The sequence below is a fragment of the Elephantulus edwardii genome, unplaced genomic scaffold (assembly GCF_000299155.1).
Source record: "Elephantulus edwardii isolate Elephantulus edwardi_28Jun2011 unplaced genomic scaffold, EleEdw1.0 scaffold00243, whole genome shotgun sequence".
Classification (NCBI taxonomy): Eukaryota; Metazoa; Chordata; class Mammalia; order Macroscelidea; family Macroscelididae; genus Elephantulus; species Elephantulus edwardii.
The window spans coordinates 3,513,575-3,535,041 of record NW_006399993.1 but is presented as its reverse complement, the minus strand read 5'-3'; the positions used below and the strand labels follow the sequence as shown (position 1 = coordinate 3,535,041).

The following is a 21,467-nucleotide window of genomic DNA, read 5'->3' as shown; positions in this document are numbered from 1 at the left end:
TCTGAGCTGATGCATGCTCTGGGTGCTTTATTACAATGAAGCTTTTTTGCAAAGGCTCACATTAAAAATAACATTAAATACTGAGGTTGTTTTAAATCAGAGTTTAATTTCTCCATCATCTCCTGTTGTTGTTATTAAGAAGCCATGCCATCTCGCATAAAGATAGTGACCTCCAGTGTAAAACTTTTGAGCAAGTACAAAATTGAGAATTAATGATGAAGCTGATTATTTTTAGAGAATTCTTTAAAATGGAGCGCAAAGTGATAAACTGTGCTGAGACCCACGAATGCACTAGTCATGGCTTAACGACACTTGGTAAATTGACCCCAAGTTTTCAATGTGTTTGGGTTTTTTTAAAGAAATTTTTTATTATATGCTGGTTTACTTACAAAGTTTGTACACACTGTTTTTCATACTGGATCTTTCCCATTTCCTTTACCCTCCACCCATCTAATTGTGCAACCCTGTGATTACACTCCTCCCTGTCACACCTCGGTTCCCTCCTTTGCCCCCCTTGGAGCCTCATACATGTTACTAGTTACTTCCTATTTCTGCAATAATGGTCTTATACAGTATTTGTCCTTATGGGACTGAGTTAGTTCACTTAACATAATGCTGTCCAGTCCCTCTCAAGTTAGGCAGTGATTTTTAAAATCATTGCTCCTGCATGCTGCATAGTATTCCGTTGTATGAATGTACTATAATTTCTCAATCCATTCCATTGTCAATGTGTTGTTTTTTTTTTATTTACAAGACCCTCCTTGCTGCCTAGGGGTACTAACAGAGCCACAGTGGCTGAACTACCCCAGATAGAACTTCCAGGAGGCAGTAAGCATGCCTCCCTGCCCTCCCTTCTCTCCACTCCATGCATGCCACCACTTCCTCATCAGCATGGTGACCCCTCTGAGAAGAAAGATCACAATTCAGCGATGTGGTCACCTCAGGCAATAGTTGCTACCAGAGTTCAGGCAGGCACAGGATCTGAAAAAACAAAAAACAAAAAAACAACACAACACTCTGAAGTGCTTTCTTTAACCTGTCATTCAGCTACATGACTGGCTGTTGTTTAGATAGCATCCTAAAAGCCATTGGCATCTTCTTGGCATCTGTAAGCAGGTAAGTACAAGGGCTGTTCCAGAGAGACTAGGGTATCAGTGGCACATTGGGCTTATGATGCCCTTGGCCTGCATAGCACATGAAACCACCATCTCTAGCTATCAGTGAGTGCCCCAGAGCCCTCAAGACGAGCCCAGAGATTGAGTCAACCATGGTCCTGCTCTAGGTGTTCCTCCATCTCGTGTTGTCCATTGGTATGTCACGAGCCAATGCTCTCTCTCTTTTTATGAAGGCAAAATGATAGATATATTAGAAAGTTACTGGAATGTAACTGGAGGGACCTCCCTTCAGGAAAGGAAATATGGTGGAGAGGCCTAGCCAGTACTCTCTTGGTTGCAAATTACTGCAAAACCAGTCTATATTAGATTTAAAAAATGGAGAGTTAACTGAAAAAATCAGCAACTTAGAGTCTGTATTTCATGCCTCAGTGCTTGGCCTCTTTCTCTCTCTTTTCCCCAGTCCCCTAATTCTGTTTTGTGCTCTGTGTTTGTAGGCCTCTGTGTACTGTGTTACTCAGAAGCTTCAGCTTAGAGCCTTATGGCTCAGCCATAACAAAAAGAGAACGCGTCTTTCCCAAGGATCCTAAAAACGTTCTGGGATTTGAGCTTCATTGGACCACATTAAATCATGTGGTCACTACAACCACATGGCAAAAACAAAATAAAACAAAAAAACAGCAAACCACATGCCCCATAAGTAGTGAATGGATACCCCAGAGGACAAATGAGATATTATTACAAGAAAAATGAGGAACAGAGGCTAGAAATCTCAAGATAAATACAAATTTTAAAAAAAAAACCAATAAGTAATGTCACTGTACTACTTTCTTCTGCTGGAAGGAAGAATTTCCAGACTTTACCTATTTGGGAGGATTTTCCTACATAGAAAGGCAAAGTATGTCAAGAAAGGACCCTGAGAGGCCTTCGTACCAAGGGACTTGACAAGCGTGTTGTTTCTACTCTTCTCTCCCTTCCGGACAGTAATCGGTACCTTATAGAATTCCTTGAGGTTGGAGGTGTCCTAACACTCTTGGAAATCCTTGGGCTGGAGAAGATCAAGGAGGAGGACAAGAAGGAATCCATCAAGTTACTTCAGCTTATTGCAAACTCTGGCAGGAAGTATAAGGAGCTCATTTGTGAAAGCTATGGTAGGTATGATGTGAAAAAAAGGGTGCTGAGTCCCATGTCTCCTTAGGGACCTGGGTGAAACGGGACAGCAGCCACCACGGATATAAAGACAAACCCATCAGGGAGCTGTTAGCTCAGGAAATATTTTGTTGTTTTATTAAGCTGGGTTGTGGGCAAATGGGTTTGTAACATTTATATTTTATTAAATCTTTATATTTAAAAAAAAAAAGAAACATGTACAAAACTCTGGTTATGAGCTTAGGGAAGAAAATGTGGCCCCACCAGGGCCAGAGGTGAGGCCAGAAAAGGAGCTTGTCATCGTCATGTCACCCAGGTCTTTCTTGATCTTCGAATAATATTTTTTTTTGTAACAACTTCATCAAATTATATTTGGCATACAGTAAAGAGCAAACCATATCTTTGCCATATCCATTGTTTGCTGAGAGTGGTTTACATTTTACAAGAATGTCGCAAGGTTCCAAATCATAGATTTCATCTTTGTTGTTGTTAGGTGCTATTGAGTTGAGTATGACTCATGGCAACTCTGTGAACGGGGGATCTGAACTCTGTCTTATCCTGTGCCATTCTCACCATCTCTGACACACTTGAACCCATTACTGCAGTCGCTGTGTCAGTCCATCTTCTCTGAGGGCTTCCTCTCTTCAGGTGACCCTTTACCTTTCATAGCATGAGGTCCCTTTCCAAGGAAAAAGCCTCTTAGTAGCATGCCTAAAGTATGTGAGGTGAAACTTGGTCATCCTTGCCTTCAAGGAACATTCTGCACTTTCTCTAAGACATACCTGTTTGATTTTTTGCAGTCCGTGGGATTTCGCTACTCTTCTCCAAAACCATAACTCAAAGGCATCAATTCTTCTCTCATCTTTATCTAATTGTCCAGTGCTCAGAACCATGGCAAGTGATTGAAAAGACCATAGCCTAAATCAGGCTCACCTTAGTCTTCAAACTGACATCATTGCTCTTCAGGAATTTGGAGAGGTCCCTGACAGTGGACTTGCCCAACATGTCTTCTGATCTCCTCACTGCTGGGACCAAGGGTGCTGGTTATAGATTAAAATAACATGGAATAATTGACAAAAAAAAAAAGGAAATATTTTGTACAGTGGACCAAATTAGATCTTGTCTGTGATAACACAGAAAGCCCGGCTTGTGATCACCCTGATTGTTTGCTTTCCATGGTAGTTAGAAATACACGTCTCCATTTCCCCCCTTCCACTAGTTTATTTACAAAATTCTAGTACAAATTCGGACAAATTCTTTCCTTTTCCCTCAAACACCTCCACGTTTCCATCTTTTTAAATGCATCCTATTTCTTGTATCCATTCAACAAAAATCTATTGAACAATTGCCTAAAATATTTTGGAATCAATTGTTAATAGCTCTAGAATAAAATTGTTGAATACCATATTTAACGGTACCAAACAGCAAATCAGGTATGTTCTAGGTATGTATTAAGGTACCAGGGATAAAAATATAAATTTTTAAAATGGCAATCCCTGTCCTCAAAGAGCTTACAATATAACGAGAAAGAGAAACCCACTATAATCTTTTAAGTGCTATGACTGAGATATGTAAAAGACCTCATCTCCTATCTCTCTATCAAAGTATTACACACACTGTCATCATGATTTTTGCCTCAGTTTCCCCCATAATTTGCTTCTCTGAGCCTTAATGTCTTTATCTGTAAAATGAGACTAACATCTCCCTCTCTCAATAAAGCTTTTAGGATTAAGTAATTAATATTTTTTTAAAAAACACACATAAATTATTGATAGTTGTTTTCATGTTTGTTATTTAAAAACCCATTGCTGTCAAGTCAGTGGGAACTGAGACTGTATACCTTCCTGGGAGATAGTTGCCTGTCCTCCTGTGGAGCAGCCAGTGGTTTCAAACTGCTGACCTTTAGGTCATTACATACTACATTACATACTACAACAGCAGCACTTCTTGTCATACAGAATCAAATACCTGTTTCCTTTGCCCATGTTGCAGAGCCATCTTAAAACACAACTCTTGGCATGTCTAAACTGAAACAGAATCCTCCAGGAACATAGATTTCTGGAAAACAAGAGCATAATGAAGACTGAGCCTCAATTTTGCTTTGGTTGAACAGCCTTGGCTGAACAGCTCTTAATCATATTCGTTCGTATTATATAATCTTGGGAGGGGATTGATTTCTTTAATTCTTTCTCATTTAGCATTTCCTCTCTTCTTTGCTCAGGTGTCCGATCCATAGCAGAATTTTTAGCCAAGTCTACGTCAGAAGATACCCAAGAGGAGGTGCAGATTCTGTTGGATGCTTTGGTCCATGGTAATCCTAAGTACCAGAATCAAGTGTACAAAGGTCTAATAGCTTTGCTACACTGCACCTCCCCCAAAGCTCAGCAGCTGTCCCTGCAGACTCTCAGGACTGCCCAGGTGAGCCAGGGCTGCATGGTCCTGTGGTTCTGATTCCAGGACAGTAATCTGACAATTGCCTTTCGCAGTTGCACTCCACTCAGCATGAAAAGCAAAGCTCAGCCCCCACCACATGTCTACTGTTCAATCAGCATTACTTCCAGAAGGCCACGGCAGGGCAGAGTTCATGCCTCCCAGCAGAGTGATTTGTCCTGTTTACTTAAGGATCAGAAAGATGCTGGCAGACTTAAAAGTGGTTGAGACAAGCAACAAGGATGATGAAAGGAGTACAGGAAAGATTAAAGGAGTCAATTTGATAGGGAAAGAATCATAGTGCATTTGTAGACAGCACAGCATGAGAGGCCCAGGTCTCCAGTGCTTGGGAAAGCTCTTTTTTTGTTGCCTCATGCCTTCCTCTCAAAAAATGTCTTAGCATGTAAGGGTAATCCTATTTGGAGTATTAAAACACTGTGCCTAATAAGTGGGGAATAAAAAAACCCATTGCCTTCAAGTTAGAACCGATTCATAGCTCACTTCCTATATATGTTTGGAAGCTATAAAATGCACAGAAGGAAATTGTCCATCTTTCTCCTGAGAAGATGCTGATAGATTTGAATCAACAAATGTTTGGGTTTGCAAGGTAACTCCCTGTAGAGTATGCGACGAGAACTCACTTCAGAGGGAATTGTTGTTATTGTTAGGTACAATCAAGTTGGAGCTGACTCATAGCAGATTTTCAGAGGAAGTAAATCTCAGGGAAGTTGACTGCCTATCTTTCTCTCACGGAGCAACTGGTGGATTCAAACCATGTACCTTTGGGTTGACAGTGTATCTCCTTACCACTAAACCACCAGAGCTCCCTTCAGAGAGGAGAGAGGTTCAAAAACTAGGTTTTAGATTAACTTCATTCTCAAAGCAGCTCCAGAGGATGGGCTAGAGGCAGGAAAACAATTTAGACAGCGAATGATAAGACCTGAGCTGTAGGAGAGACATGGACAATAGAGCTGATCAGGTTGGATAGATGTTTCTGAGAAAGAATAGGAGTCAAAGGTGACACCAGCTTCAGACTTAGACAGCTGGGTGGGCCTTGGCACCATCAATGGAGAGCAGAAATAAAGAGGAGAAACCAGCTTGATTTGGGAGAAGTTAGGTTTTGACCTAAGAAAGTTGAGGGGCCTCAGTTGCTCCCACATTCCTTTCTGAGGAACATATTAAACTGGCAACAGAGAAATTTGAGTCATTTGTTTAACAATTACTGACTCTTGAGTCTATTTCCGAGGAAGAACTAACAGCTGTGAAGTGGGCCCTACCCATGCTTGCTTTTTGGGGGAGTGGAAGAGGGAAATTCTTTTAAAACTTCCCAATAGAGTTGTCATATTTAATTTTATTTGGATTTACAATCAGCACCCATCGTAGGGGCAGTTTGAAAATCAAAAGATGTACTGCATTGGGCAAATCTTCTGCCAAGGATCCCTTTGAAGTATTGAAAGAACAGGATGCCCAGTTAAAGACTAAGGTGAACCTGACCCAAACCATGATATTTTTATTTGCTTCCTGTGCATCTGAAAGTTGGACTATGAATAAGGAAAAGCAAAGAAGAATTGATACCTTTTGAAATGTGTTGAAAAATATTAATTACAGCATAGACTGCCAAAGCAAACAAATCTATTTAGAAACAAATGTAGTCAAAGTACTCTTTGAATCAAGGATGGTGAGGCTTCATTTCACATGCAGAGGCATTTGTCTTGGAAAGCAGGAATGGTATCCACTTCTGTAAATAGCTTGCCTCTAGAAACCCTATGAACCTGGAGACAGGATGAAAGTCATGCACACAAGTGCCTAGGACTTTTGTTCACAGGGTCACTATGAGACGCCTATGACGGCATTTAACAACAACAGGCTTTTGTCAGGAGGGGCCAATCCCTAAAAAGGACATCATTCTTGGAAAAGGAGAGGGTCTGTGAAGGAGAGGAAAACCATCAGAGATGATACTGTGACTGTAACAATGAGTTTAAACACAGCGGAGAATGCAAGGCTGGTGCAGGACTGGGCAGGGTTTTGTTCTTTTATGCATAGGGCAACTGTGAGTCAGAGCTGATTCAGAGGCACCAGCAACAATGAAAGGATTCTCCCTCTTACTCAATGTAGCAGTCACTGCACAGGACATACAGCAGAGCTGCCCACTGAGTAGTAGAAAATAAAGGTCAAAAGCTCCGGAAGGAGGCCAGAGATGAAGAGTTCAGTTTGAAGTTAATGAAATTCCATTTGAATTTCATTTGTAAATGAAGCCACAGAATATCTTCCAGGTAGAATGTGCTGAGTAAGAAGAGAAGACAGGCATGGTTAGAACCAAGGAACTTCTCTAATATTTAAGAGGCAGGCTGAGAAAAGAGATCCTGCAAAACAGATTGTTATCGTCATTATCTCCACAGTGTCCATTTATTAAGTGCCTCCTACATGCCAGCTTCTGAGTTACAGGTTTACTTACATGCCTTTTGGTCTCCACATTAGGTGAAGGAGTCAACAGTACAGTCTTCATTTTAAGGATGATAGAACTGAGCCTCAGGGAGGTGTTTAATGACTTATCTAAAGCTACACACAGAGTGTAAGCTATTTACTAAGTGGGCGTTTAAACTGAAGACTGACTCTAAAGTCCTTATTCTTTCCATATACCTCTTTACCTCTTTGAAAAAAGAGCAATAAATTCAATAGAGGGGGAAATAGGAGAGAATGGGGCTGTGAAAATCAAGGGAAAAGAGTTTCCATAAGAGGGGTGTAATCAGCCAGGTCAAATACAACAAGGACATTAAACAAAGTTAGAACAGAAAGATGACCCCTGCAGGAAAAGTTTTGGTGCATTAGAAGGCAGCATCCTGGGGCAGGAGGAATGACAGACACTATGGCAGCCTGTCAAAGAATAGAGGAAGGTGAAGAAATGTCTCCACTTGGGTTTAGTTGTAAAGGGGGGTAGTAGGAGGTCGCAGCAAGTAGAAAAGACATAGGAGAACAGTTTCACTAAATATGGGTGAACTCGAGGATGTTTAAATACTTAAAGACGAGAAACCAATGCATGGGTAAAGATTGCAGAAGCATAAAAGGATTGACTGCTTGGATAAGGTTCCTGCGGAAGAGATTCCAAGATGGAGCATGATGGGCCATCTCTAGTGTGATTAACTGCTTCGGAAACCCCACTGAAGGATCAGCTATAAGTCATTTCTGACTCAATGGTACATAACAACAACAGTTAGAAAAAGGAGCTCTGGTGGCAAAATATAGTTAAGTGTTCAACTGCTAACCAACAGGTTAGTGGGTGCAGCTCTGCAGGAGCCCAGAAAACCCTACAGAGCAGTTCTGCTCTATCCTACAAGGTCATTATGAGTTAAAATTGACTCAGTGGTCCCAACAACAGCAACAGAGTTCACGAAAGTCAAATGATGACTTCTGTTCTCCTTGCCCTGTGTTCTCTCTCCCTCCTCCAGCCAGGGTCACAGTCCTTGGTGCTGTATCTGTAGCAGCAATTAGTATCCTGGTTGAGCCAACAATCCTCAGCTTCATGGTTCCTGAGTTCAGTGGCACTGTGGTGTCAAAAACCCTAAAAATGGGCTTTTCCAGCCATTACATTAGTCGCTGGTGGTTAGTGGGTATGACCTCCAGCTACCAAAACTGTGGACACATGGTCTTGCAAATCATCAACAGCTATGGGACTGATAAACACTGTGAGGTACTCTGGTGATGGTGGCAGACTGTGGCACTGCTGTGAAGAGACTGTGGCGAGGTGTAACCAGAGGAACCCTGCATTTATGCTACAATTAAAAGTTTTGCTTGGTAGATGATTGAAGGAAAAGCTGACTTACAACAACCCTGAGATGAAGTTTGCTGGATGATTGAGGAAACCAGAGGCTTCTTGCATCTGTGCTGCTGAACTGAACCTGGACTGTCACAGTTAAAGAATTGTGCCTTGTTAATCTGGCTTGGGATTGTTGAGCTAAACCTCGACTTGCATTCTGCTTCCCCCACTCTCCAATATATCTCCCTAATAAACCCATGACTGTAAGTAAAGTCTGCATGTCAATAACCAGCTAACAGACTTAATGATTCATAGAAATAGGTGCAAGAGCACATAAGTTGGTGTGTCTGACCAAGCAGCTATTTCTTTGGGACTGCTGATTCTTGATGGGGACAGTTCCTCTTTATGAAGAGAGCAGAAGTCAAACTCAACCTTCCTCACATTGCATCTGCTCCTTTGACAGTCAGCCTTGATAAACCTCAGTCAGATGGTTGAGTGTCCACCTCTACCCTTCCTCTCTCGAAGAAGGTGCTTATCTGGTGTGGGGCCTAGATTCAATTACCCACACTGCCCACCCTCTCTCCCACTCATTCTGGACATCCCGCTGTTTGAAAGTCTGCATTTCAGTTCTTCCAGGCACACAAACTCTGACAACTAACCACCTTTTCTTTCTGTCTGTCTTCTCAGGCAATCATTGGAACCACACACCCCAGCATCGTGGATTGTGTGCTGAAAGTGCTGTGTACAATGCACCTGGAAGTCCAGTATGAAGGTAAGCGAAGCAGCAGAGTCTGCTCCAGATCTTGGAAGGTGGCAGTGAGAACTAGGCTGATTACCAAACTGCCCCTGGATCATATCCAATACATAACAATTCCACTTAGAGTAAAACTATACTGTGTAAGGTTTTCAGTGGTTGATTTTTCAAACATAGATTGCCAGGCCTTTCTTCTTAGGTATCTCTGGGTATATGTGAACATTCAGCCTTTTGATTAGCAGTCAAACACACTAACCATGAAGGTTTCTCTTGGTCACAAAGTTTTATTGCTGAATGACCTGGATAACTTTATTATATTAAAAAAATACTGGCTAAATATTTATTTATAACTTACTCAGAATTAATAGTCTGTGCTTCAAATCATCCATATAGTGCTTTAACAACCTTTAGAGTCTGTCTGGGTTCAGGATTGCAAATAGTTCCAAATTTCATATAATGTTTCCCCTCTTAATCAGAAACACTCTAAGGAATATCTTTATTCTTCTAAGAAACTCAATTGGATAACAGTTTTAATAAATTTTCATTTACTGAACACCAGCCCCTTTCTATGCATCATTTCATTCAATTCTCAAAATAACAAGAATACAGAGCATGGCACTTATTAAGCATTTGCATATTTAAGTGAATAAAGGGTGGATGTGAGTATTTCTGTGCATTTTTAGATTAAACATTGAATCCAGAGACACTGGTTTGTAGGGCTGCTCTAAGAAATTACTATAAATATGGTAGTTTGAAACAATGGAAATGTATTCTCCCACTCTCTCACCCTTCCAGAGGCTGAAAGTTTCAAATCCGTACATCATGTGGGCCACATTCCTGCAGAGATTCTGAGGGAGAATGGTCCTTGTTTCATGGGCTCTGGTAGCTCAAGGTCTTCCTAGGCTACTTAGCTCCGGTCTCTGCCTTTATCTCCACATGGCCTCCCTACTCCTCCCTGTGTCTCTCCTCCATATGTCTTTTTTTTTTATGTCTTTTATAAGGACACTTGTCATTGAATTTTAGACTTGCCTGGATAATCCAAGATGATCTTATCCTGAGATCCTTAACATAATTACATCTGCAAAGACTTTTTTTCCAAATAAGATTACATTCACAGTTTCCAAAATGTGGGCATGTATTTTGGGGGGCCATCATTCAACCCACTAAAGCATCCTTCCCAAGGTTAAACAGCTAACTGGATTCAAACTCAATCTACCTAACTGAGCTTATGTTTTATCATGCAGCATATTGCAGATGTTAAGAGATGTTATTTCCTTTCCTTTCCCTATATGAGTTCAATCAGATAAGGGAGATACTGTTTTAACAGGATAGAACAAGGAAGGGTTCACCAAAAATGTAGTGTTTGAACTGAGTCATAGGAAGTGGGAAGAATTTTAGAATGTAGGAAAGAGCAAAGGAAGACATTCTGGAAGGAGACTGGTATAAGCAAATGTGTAGATAAGGCAGGAAGTGGTGGTGGGATAGCCCATAGAATTCCGCTGCTAACTCTGAGGTCACTCTTCTCTGGCAGTTCGAATCCAGCAGCCACTCTGAGGGAGAAAGAGAATCTCCTCTCATGTGATTTACAGCCTTGGAAGCCTCCTGGAAGGTCAGCTAGGAATCAGTTCTGACCTGGCAGCAATAAATGAGAGAAAAATGTACGGAAGTTCAGGAGGTGTCTGGTGAATGTTGGGTAGATCATTCGGTTGAAGTTTAGGTAGGATCCTCGAGAAAAGTCAGTTAGGACCTAATGGAGGAGCATCCTTTTTAAAAAAAAATAATTTTAATGAACATTTATAGAGATTTTGGATTTCCATTCATTCATTGCTCCACTTCTCTCCCCACCCAGCCCTCCCCCGCCCCCAAGTCCACTCTTTTCTTTGAAAAGTAAAAGAAACACTCCCTCCCTGGTACACAATCCCCCCCCACACCCCTCTCACCACCCCAAGTACATTCCACTATGCAACCTTAATTGTGGACTCTTGTGATAACCATAATACCCTATCATACATCACTTTTAAATTATTCTCTCCCTCATCTGTTTCAGTGCAGTATACACAATTTATCCAGTTTTCCTCAGTCTTAACCACAACCCTGATATCAGTCCCATTTTACAGCAGTGGCACCATGCAATACTTGTCCTTTTGCGACTGAGATATTTCACTCAGCGTAATGTCCTCCAGGCTCACCCATTTTGAATAATATTGCATGAGTTCCCTGTTTTTCAATGCAGCATAGTATTCTATATACCACAGCTTCTCTATCCATTCGTTTGTTGATGGGCACCTGGGTTGTTTCCAACTCTTTGCTATTGTGAACAGAGCCGCGATAAACATGGGTGTGCATATATCTGCTTGGATGTCAGTTATGGTCTCTTTGGGATATATTCCCAGTAGTGGAATTGCTGGGTCAAATGGTATCTCTATCTGCAACTTTTTGTTTTTTTTTTTTGTTTGTTTGTTTGTTTCTATAATTATATTTTATTAATTTTCATAAACATTTACAGAGATTTTGGGCTTCCACTCATTCATTGTTGCACTATTCTCTCTACCCTCCTCCCAGTTTGTTCTTGTCCAAATGCCACAGTGCTTGTCAAAGCCAGTTCTGATTAATCTTCTTTGTCAGTGTGTCCTTTGCCATTCCCTATCACTCCTCCCTGAGAGAGACTTCACCCTGAGTCATAAGGAAAAGGGGATGGCGTATTCTCTTAGCTACTTCCTGCTGAAAAGGGACGCTGTGGGTTTCAGGGTGAAGATCTTCTCTCACTACTCTAAAGGGCCCCTTTGGCAGTAGGAAACACATAGACTATTATATCTGCAACTTTTTGAAAAGTGCCATACTGCCTTCCACAGTGGTTGTACCATTTTACATTCCCACCAACAGTGAATAAGGGTTCCAGTTTCTCCACAACCTCACCAGCATTTGTTGCTTGATGGATGAGCATCTTAAAGGCCAAATAACATAGTTGGCACCATCTTAGTCGGCAGCCATAGGAATGTGACCTGAACAGGTGAGTGGCGGAGGGAGAGCGAGCTCTGCGTCAGACAGACAGATTAGATATGGCCACATGCGCCAGAACCACGGCAAGACCTGAGGCTATACCCCAGGTACAAGGCCTTTCCATTTGCTCAGATAACAAAAATACAAAAATATGCTAGAGTAGCTAGGCATGTGAGGTCCTAAAGGAGAAAGAATGGACAGAATGGGAAGTGCCTGGGTAAGGAAAATTATATCACTTCCAAAAGAGAGAAGGAACTAGACTGAGGAGGCCAGGACAGGGAGGACCATGAAGCAGGAAATATCTGAGCATCAGTGCACACACAAGTGAGATCTGGGGGAAATCAACAAAGGTCTGGAGACTCGCTTCCAATTTAAGAGTGTGTTATCTTGCTCATTTCGTTCCTTCAGCAGTGGTATCAGTTTTGTGTTTGTTTGACCCCTACAGGAGTGTGTGGATATGTGGGCCTTGTTTGTTGAAAGTAGCATCATGTTGAAATTACTATTGATTACCAGTTGGGGAGGAATTGTCAGTGAAGGGATAGAGTATGTAGTTGTTATTGTTATGTGCTGTTGAGCCGCCTGCAACTCATAGTGTCCCTCTGTACAACAGCTTTAAACCTTGCTCTATCCTGTGCCAATCTTACTGCCTCTGACACCCCCACCCCCATAACCCCAGTCACTGAATCAGTCCATCTCATCGAGGGTCTTCCTCTCTGGTGCTCTCCTTCCACCCTCCCAAGCATGATGTCCCTCTCCAAGGACTGGTCCCACCTTGCAACATGTCCAAAGTATGTCAGATGAAACTTTAGAATTCTTGCCTCCAAGGAACAGCCTGGTCTTACCCTCTCTAGGACAGTACTCTTCTCCAGCATCACAGCTCAAAGGCATCAGTTCTCCTTCTATCATCTCTAGTCATTGTCCAGCTTTTTGATGCATAGCAAGTAATTGCAAAGACTATGCCTGGGTAAGGCACGCCTTAGTCTCCAGATGGACATAGTTGCTCTTCAGTACTTTGGAGAGGTCTCTGACAGCCGACTTTCCCAATGCAATTCATCTTTTAATTTCTGGATACTGGTACCAATAGTAGAGAGGCAAAAATAAAGATAGGACCCAGCAACAAGGAGTTGTTGCTGACTTTGGGGTGAGGGAGCATTCTGGCAGAGGAAGCATGTTAAGAAGCTTAATCTAAGCACCCAGAGGAGAGTACATTGGGTAAAACCAAGACCTCCTTCTCTCATTCACAAGCTGGCAAATTGGATCAGCAAAGGAGAGGAGCCCTCAATGAGGTGGATTGACACAGTAACTTCAGCAATGGGCTTGAGTGTTTCAGAGATGGTGAGGGTGACACAGGATAGGGGAGGGTTCAGCTTGGCTGTTCATAGGGTCTTTGTGAGTCGTTCTCAACAGCACCTAACAACAACAATAGCTCATTTCTTAAGGCTCTGGTGGACTAGTGATAAGAAGCTGTGCTGCAATCCCAAAGGCAATCAGTTCTAATCTACCAGCTGTTCTGTGGAGGAAGGATGATCATTCTTCTCTAGTGTGATTGACTGCCTCTGAAAACCTGCTGAAGGGTCACTTATCAGTTAGTTCTGATACTGTATCATTAGAACAGAAGGAAGTGTGCCTTGAAGACAGACTAAAATATAATAAAAGACAGGAGCTCCTGCCTGAGTTTAAAAGCAACATAAGCTAATGGTTTAAATCCACTTTGATTTACAGACACTATTTTTTTAAAAAAGTTGTATCGTGATATCTGGAATGTTTTACTCAGTGGAACAATAACATTCACTTTTTAATTGTCTATTAAAGCACTTCTTCCCTAAGGGCTTCTTAACACTTGTCTCCAACTCCCCAAAAGTCAGCACTCCCTCCTTTGTACCAGACTCCCCCACCTTATCCACCCCACTTTTTAATACCTCCTTCAGCTGGTTATCTACAAAAGCATAACTACCCTTTAGATGGACTGTATAGTGTTTCTGTGCAACTAATACGATATCCTTATATCCTAAGTACAGTTCCTAACATATATTAGGTTCTCATTATATAGTTGTTGAATGAATTAGTGTGTGAATGACTACAGCGCATACACACTGTTTTAATGATTACTTGCTTATATCTTTCTCCTCCAGACCTTAGAGCGACTCCAGGGCAGTGACTAAGTCTAATTTATCTCTTTTTCCCAGCTCAGGGCTTGGACCATAGTAGGTGCTCAGTAGAAATTTGTTGAATAAATTAATGGGGGGAAATGGCTTCGCTTCAATTACACTAATGAACCCCTCCAAACCACACAACGTCATGGCCCTCAGCGTCTTCCAATATTGGATTTAATTTAGAGTCACTCTGCAGTTATTAAATAACAACTAACACTGGCAGAGGCAGAGGAAGCACAAAGCTGTATCATCACCTCTTTGGTTTAATGTCTGCCCCTGTGATAACAATGAAACTCTGAGTCCCAAAATAATTTCACATGTGCCAGGTGCATAAGAAGTATCTGCTGAATGAATATCATATTCTTCTTTTAATAACCAAAGAGCCTGTTGCTGTCAAATTGATTCAGAACACTCTTGGTCACAGCAGCCAGGAAATCAAGAGATGAATTACATTGGGAAAGTCAGCTGTCAGGGACCTCTTAAGAGCACTGACGAGCAAAGACGTCAGGCTGGAGAGTAAGATGCGCCTGATCCATGCTATAATCTTCTCAATTACATGCTATGCATCGGAGAGTTGGACAGTGAATAGGGATGATAGAAAGAGAATTGATGCCTTTGAGCTGTGGTGCTGGAGAAGAGGGTTGACTATACCATGGACTGCTACGAGAACAAACAGGTTTGTCCGGGAGAGGGTAAAGCTAGAATCCTCCTTGGAGTCATGGATTCTGAAGCTTCGTCTGACATACTTGGGGCATGTTGCAAGGAGGGACTCGTCCTTGGAGAGGGACATCATGTTTGGGACAGTGGAAGGACGGCGCAGGACAGGAAGACCCTCGATGAGATGGGTCGATTCTGTGATTGGAGTGGTGGGAATGAGTGTGTCTGAGACGGCAAGGTTGGCACAGGATAGAACTGCATTTAGGGCTCTTGTACATAGGGTCACTATGAGTTGCAAGCGACTCAATGGCAAAGAACAACAACAACTGGACAGAGTAGAATTGCCCCATAGAGTTTCTGTTTTGGGCTCAGTTCTCTAGAGAAGTATATCTAATGAATGGATAGTTAGACGTTAGATGATAGATAGATAGATGATAGATAAATAATCATTGCTGTTGACAGTTGAAACTGACTCATAGCTGACCCTCCAGCAGGTTTTTAGAAGTTGTAAATCACACAGGGAAAGTCTGATGAAAAATTCTTTAGCTCATAGCTAGAGTCCAAACATAAATACTGTGAAGGTCACACCCCTGAGGAGACCTACCCTTAATCAGGTAAGGATAATCATACCTTTACAGAGTCACTTTTAATCTTGCCTTATTAACATCATTGCTGACTCAGTGACCCTACAAACAATGGATCTGAGCCTTGCCCCCCCCAAATGTGGTATATTGGAGCCCATTGTTAACAGTCACCATGCCAATCCATCTCATTATGAGTCTTCCTCTCTCTCACATACCCTCCACCTTTCCAAGAATGATGTTTTTTTCTAGGGAACATCACATTGTTAGACTTTATAGCACATAGTTACGCAGTAGGACCATGGTAATGTTGTGGACCATTGAGTCAGAACCGACCTGTAGCTGACCCTCTAGTGGGTTTTCAGAAGCAGTTAATCACACAGAGAAGACTGCCCGTCTTTCTCCCTCAGAGCAGCTGGTGGACTCAAACCGCATGCCTTCAGGATTGCAGTGCAGCTTCTTTCAACTGGGCCAACAGAGGTCCCTGGTGATATTGACACACCAGTATTAGCCATACCAGTTTCCAAGGCTATAATCTGTGAAAACAGACTACCACATCTTTCACCTGTGGAGGGCAGGGTTCCTCTTTTACCGAATTAAATTAACCCAAATCCACTGCCATTGGGCCCACTCTGACTCATGACAGTCCTCCATCCAGTATCTGAGACACTAAGTTCTAACCAGAGGAGACTGGTTCTTCCAGTGTGGATGGATGATGGGTTTGAGCTGCCAACATTTTGGTTAGGAGCCCAACCCTTATTCTCCTATGCCACCAGGGTGCCTTCTTTTACCAGACACCTCAGAGTATTCTTTACAACCCGCTGGTGTACGGTTGGTCCTTACTCATAGCAGCCCTCCATCGGATTTCTGAGGCTGTAAATTGTTACGAGAGGAGACTGCCCTTCTTTTCCCATTCAATAGCTAGTGGATTTGGACTGGCCAGCTTTTGGTTAGAAGCCAATCACATTGCACACTACACCACCAGGGCTTCTTTACTCTTTGTTATTCTATGCGCCATCAAGTCAACTATGATTCATAACAAGCTTATGAACAACAGACCAGAACCTTGCCCTACCCTGTACCAGCCTCACAATCTCCTCCTTGTTCAAGTCCATCGTTGTAGTTATTTTGTCAATCCAATTTGCAGAGGATCTTCCTCTCTTCCTCTGCCTCTACCTTACATAAAAGTGTTTTTAATGTAATATTAAAAAGAAATTCTTACCTAATTCTTAATATAGAGAATGCATGTGCAATGATTGTCCACTAGAGGGAACTAGTTCACCTGCTCAATAGCGTTGGTGTCGGGAGAATATCGTATTCTAGGTCTGACTGGTCTGAAATTCAGCTCTTTTAGTGAGTGCCTGAAAAGGCCCATAGGTGAAGGTCTCAGCATTTGAAGATACCAAGTTGCAAGACCAAGGTGAAGTCTCCCAGGATGATGGCACCAGTCCAGGTAAAGAGGAAGTTTTTGACCAGACAGAGTGAGTGGATGGAAGTGATAAACAAGGGGTTAAATGAACTGACCTTCAAAGTGTAGGATTTGTTTATTAAAAGGAAAAGCAAATAGTTCTTGAAAATCTTTGTTGTGCTAGGAACCTATGACAGGTACTGGGGTTTTGTTTGTGTTTGTTTACTTGCCATCAAGTTGGAACTGACTCATAGCTGACCCTCCATTTGTTTTCTGAGGCTGTGAGTCACATGGGAGGAGATTGCCTATCTTTCTTGAGAGGAGTGACTGGTAGATGTGAAGCACCAGGGTTAGCAGTGGAAGTCCCTACAAACTACATGACCAGCAGTCTCTTTACTTTTATTAGGAAGGAGAAAAAACAATTATTTAGAAGGAAAATGTAAGAAAGATATTCACTCTACCGCTCCTACTGCAGGTTAGGTTGGAGGTGGTATTGGCATCCTTCCCTGAGAAGATTGAGTAGGAAAAGTGAAGTTGAGGGAAGTCTGGTAAAAACAGAAAGTGGGGAAACTTAGTATGCCTGCCCATTGATCAGCTTGCACTGGGTGTCCGCGGTGAAGGAACCCTCTGTGGAGTCCACCTCCTCCTTCACTGAAAACTCGATCTCCCCAAAATCTACCAACCTGCCTGACCAAATAGACCACATTCTCCTTCTCTTCCCATCATAATGGAGTCTCCCTGCTTGTCATGGGTCACCTCTTCTACTTACTGTCTGGCTTCTTGTTTCTAAGTGCTTTGAATCTAGTATGACTCATAACCACCCCATGAACAGATATGAACCCTGTGCCGTCCTCCTCATCTCTGATACTCTTGAGTCCATTGCTGCAGTCACCATGCCAATCCACCTCAACGAGGATCTTCTCTCTTGCACTGACCCTCCACCTTCCAAGCATTCCTTTTCCAAGAAATAGCCTCTCTTAGCAACATTTCCAAAGTATAAGAAATGAAGCTTTGCCATCCTTGCCTCCACGGAGCATTCTGGCTCCACCTTTTCTCTTTTTCAAGACATACCTGTTCATTCTTTTGGCAGTCCATGGGATATTCAGTACTCTTCTCCAACACCACAACTCAAATGCATCAATAATTCTTCTGTCATCCTTACTCATTGTCTACCTCTCAAATGCATAGCAAGTAATTGAAAAGAGCATTCTCTGACACAGGTGTACCTTAGTCTTCAAACTTAAGTATTTTGGAGAGATTCCTCATATTGGACTTGCCCAAAGCAATAATTCTCCTTATGTCCCAACTGCTAGTACCAAGCGAAAGTAAATCATTAACAGTTTACATAGTTTCTAGTAAACAGACAACAGACAGTAAGATTTAGTTCACATATGACTGAGAAAGATACAAAAGCCAATTTAGGAAAGATATTTTTCCCCTCCTGGTAAAGAGACAGCTTAAAGTTAATATTTTTGCACAACTATAGAGAACTTGAAACAGGATCTGGGGGAAAACAAATGTTAGATGCTTTAACCAGTTCTGCAGCTTGGAAACAGAATTTCAGAAGCCATAATTTAAATAATCTTGACTTTATTAATATTACCCTATCACAAATACTGTATTGTTGTTATATGCTGTTGAGTTGAAACTAACTCATAGCTGACCCTCCAAGGGTTTTTCAGAGGCACTTGATTACACAAGAGGAGATCGCCCATCTGTCTCCCACAGAGCAACTGGTGGATTTGAACTGTGTGCCTTCGGAATTGCAACACAACTTCTTCCCATTAGACCACCAGATTTCCCTTCTTACCACTACAGGTGCTGCCAAGTTGATGCTTTCTTAGGAATGGGAAGAAGTATGGATCTCTTCCAGTCAGTCAGCCAAGCTGCTGTCCTCCAAACTTCTTGGCATAGACTGGTGAGCATGTCCAAGGCTGCATCTGTTAGTTGAAACGTGTCAGTCATCACCTAACAACAATAGTGGGATATGTGTCTCCTGGTGGGGGGATGAACGTCATGGCGGCTCTGTGCCTGGTCCATTGAGACAGGCTTTCCACTTCTTCCCGGCCCCCCCACACCACACCCACCTTTCTCCTCAATACTTTAATGCAGTGTTCTTTCTGCTAGAATTTGCTTTCTTAAAATTACGTCTCTCCCACATCTGTGCAGGTACACCCAGGGAAAGGGTGTCCCAAGGGACTTTGTGTTAAATGTCCTGAAATGCACTTTGTCCTTCTGGGTTTCCTAAAAAAAAAAAAGAAAGAGAGAAAAGTGGAAAAGAAACTTGTGCAATTAATGGCTTTCTAGCCCTCTCTGCAGGAGCCTCTAACTGCCTATTCTTATTGTCTTCTTTCTTTGGAAACAGAAATAACCAGGAAAAGGATAATGACTCCATCCCTACTAACTTCTTAGGTTTCTCTTATGGAATTAAGATTTTAGAATTTCTTTTCATGATTATCTCATTTAACCTAAGAGGGCCAAAATAAAATGAAAGGATAACTTCTCCAAAAGCAGTTCTGCCTAGAATTTATCTCCATGTATAATTGCTTTGAAGTAAAAAATGACAGTTTTCTCCCAGAGGTATTGCTATTCCAGGAATTAGTGGCAGGCAAGGACTTAATCATGACTGGCAGTTGAAAGCTTCCGAAGTAGTCTTTAATTGATCTCTCTCCTTAGAGAAATTTAAAAGGCATAGAAAGGAGTTTTTTAGGCCTAAATTTATTAATTTTGGTAGAAATATTTTTAAATGCATATAATGCAAATGTTCTACATATAATATGAATATGTTATTGTGGTTGTTGTTTTGTGCTGTTGAGTTGCGTGCAACCCATAGTAACCCTATGTACAGCAACTCTGAACCCTGCCCTGTCCTGAGCCAGTCTCACTAATTCCAACACACCAATCCTTCCTGCCAGTTACTGTATCAATCCATTTCGTCTGCGGTCTTCCTCCCCTGCACTGTCCTTCCACCCTTCCAAGAATGATGTCCTTCCCAAGGACCGATCTCTCCTGGCCACATGCCCAAAATATGTGAGATGGAGATTTAAAATCCTAGCCTCTAAGGAGAAACTTGGTTTCACCCTCTCCAAAACAGACCTATTTGTTTTCTTGGCAGTCTGTGGTATGTTCAAGACTCTCCTCCAGCACCACAATTCAAAGGCATCAGTTTTTCTTCTGTTATCCTTAGTCATTTTCCAGCTCACTGATGAATAGAAGAATTACAAAGACCACGACCTGGATTAGGCGCACCTTAGTCTCTAGACTAACATCATTGCTTTTCAGTACCCTGGAGAGGTCCCTGCCACCAGGTTTTCCTAATGCAATTAATCTTTTGATTTCCTAACTGCTGGTGCTAAGAGTGTTGATTATCAAGCCGAGCAAGCTGTAAATTTTTAACAATCTCAATCTCTTCTCCATCTACCATGGTGCTACCAATTGGCTCAGTGTTGAGAATCTTTGTCTTTTGATGTTGAGCTTCAATCCATGTCAAAGACTACAGTCCTTGACCTTCAGCAGCAAGCACTTCAGGTCATCTTCAGTTTAAGCAAGCAAGGTTCTGTCATTTTCATATCATAGGTTATTGATGAGTCTTCCTCCAATCCTGATGCCACACTCCTCATAAAGCCTTGCTTCCCGAATAATCTGTTCTGCATACAGAGTAAAAAGGTATGGAGACAGGATGCATCCCTGAAGCACTCCTTTCCTGATTTGAATCATATAGTATTTCCTTGCTCTGTTCTGAGGACTGCTTCCTGGTCCAAGTATAAGTTTCCCATAAGCACAATCAAGTATTCTGGGATTCCCATTTTCCTCAATTTGTTATGATCCACACAATCAAATGCCTTTGCATAGTCAATGAAACACAAATAGATATTTCTCTGGTATTCTCTGCTTTCTGCCAAGATCCATCTGACATTGGCAGTAATGTCTCTAGTACAACAACTTCTTCTAAACCCAGCCTGTATTTCTGATAGTTTTCTGTCAATGTGCTGTTCCAGTTGTTTCTGAATAACCTTCTGCAGGATTTTGCTAGTGTGTGATATTGTTTGATAATTTCTACACTCTGTCAGGTCACCTTTTTTTGGAATGGGAATAAATATGGATCTCTTCCAGTCAGTTGGCCAGATAGTTGTCCTCCAGATTTTCTTGTGATAGTGAATGCTGCTATGAACATTGGTGTATAAATCTCCATTTGTGTCTCAATACTCATTTTCTCGGGGTATATTCTAAGCAGTAAGATAGCTGGGCCATATGGAATTTCTGTGTTCAGCTTTTTTAGGAAAATTCCACACTGCCTTCATTGTACCATTTTTAAACCCCACCAGCAGTGATGAGAGTTCTCTGTGTATCCTCTCTAACATTTATTGCTTGCTGTTCTGTTAAACTTTGCCATTGCTACTAGCACGAGATGGTATTTCATTGTGGTTTTTATTTGCACCTCTTTTTTTATTCTTTTTTTAAATTATCAT

The 21,467-nt window shown here is 41.8% G+C and overlaps 1 protein-coding gene across 1 annotated transcript in view; it reads left to right on the top strand.

Annotated features, from left to right (window-relative positions):
* LOC102865356 (chromosome unknown open reading frame, human C1orf228) overlaps positions 1 to 21,467 on the top strand; it is a 50,403-nt gene that overhangs the window by 11,501 nt on the left and 17,435 nt on the right. Inside the window, exons 2-5 of the mRNA XM_006899024.1 lie at positions 1,048 to 1,116; positions 2,097 to 2,263; positions 4,483 to 4,679; positions 9,133 to 9,217. Of these exons, the coding sequence (XP_006899086.1) occupies positions 1,048 to 1,116; positions 2,097 to 2,263; positions 4,483 to 4,679; positions 9,133 to 9,217 (518 nt within the window). The remainder of the gene's footprint in view (positions 1 to 1,047; positions 1,117 to 2,096; positions 2,264 to 4,482; positions 4,680 to 9,132; positions 9,218 to 21,467) is intronic.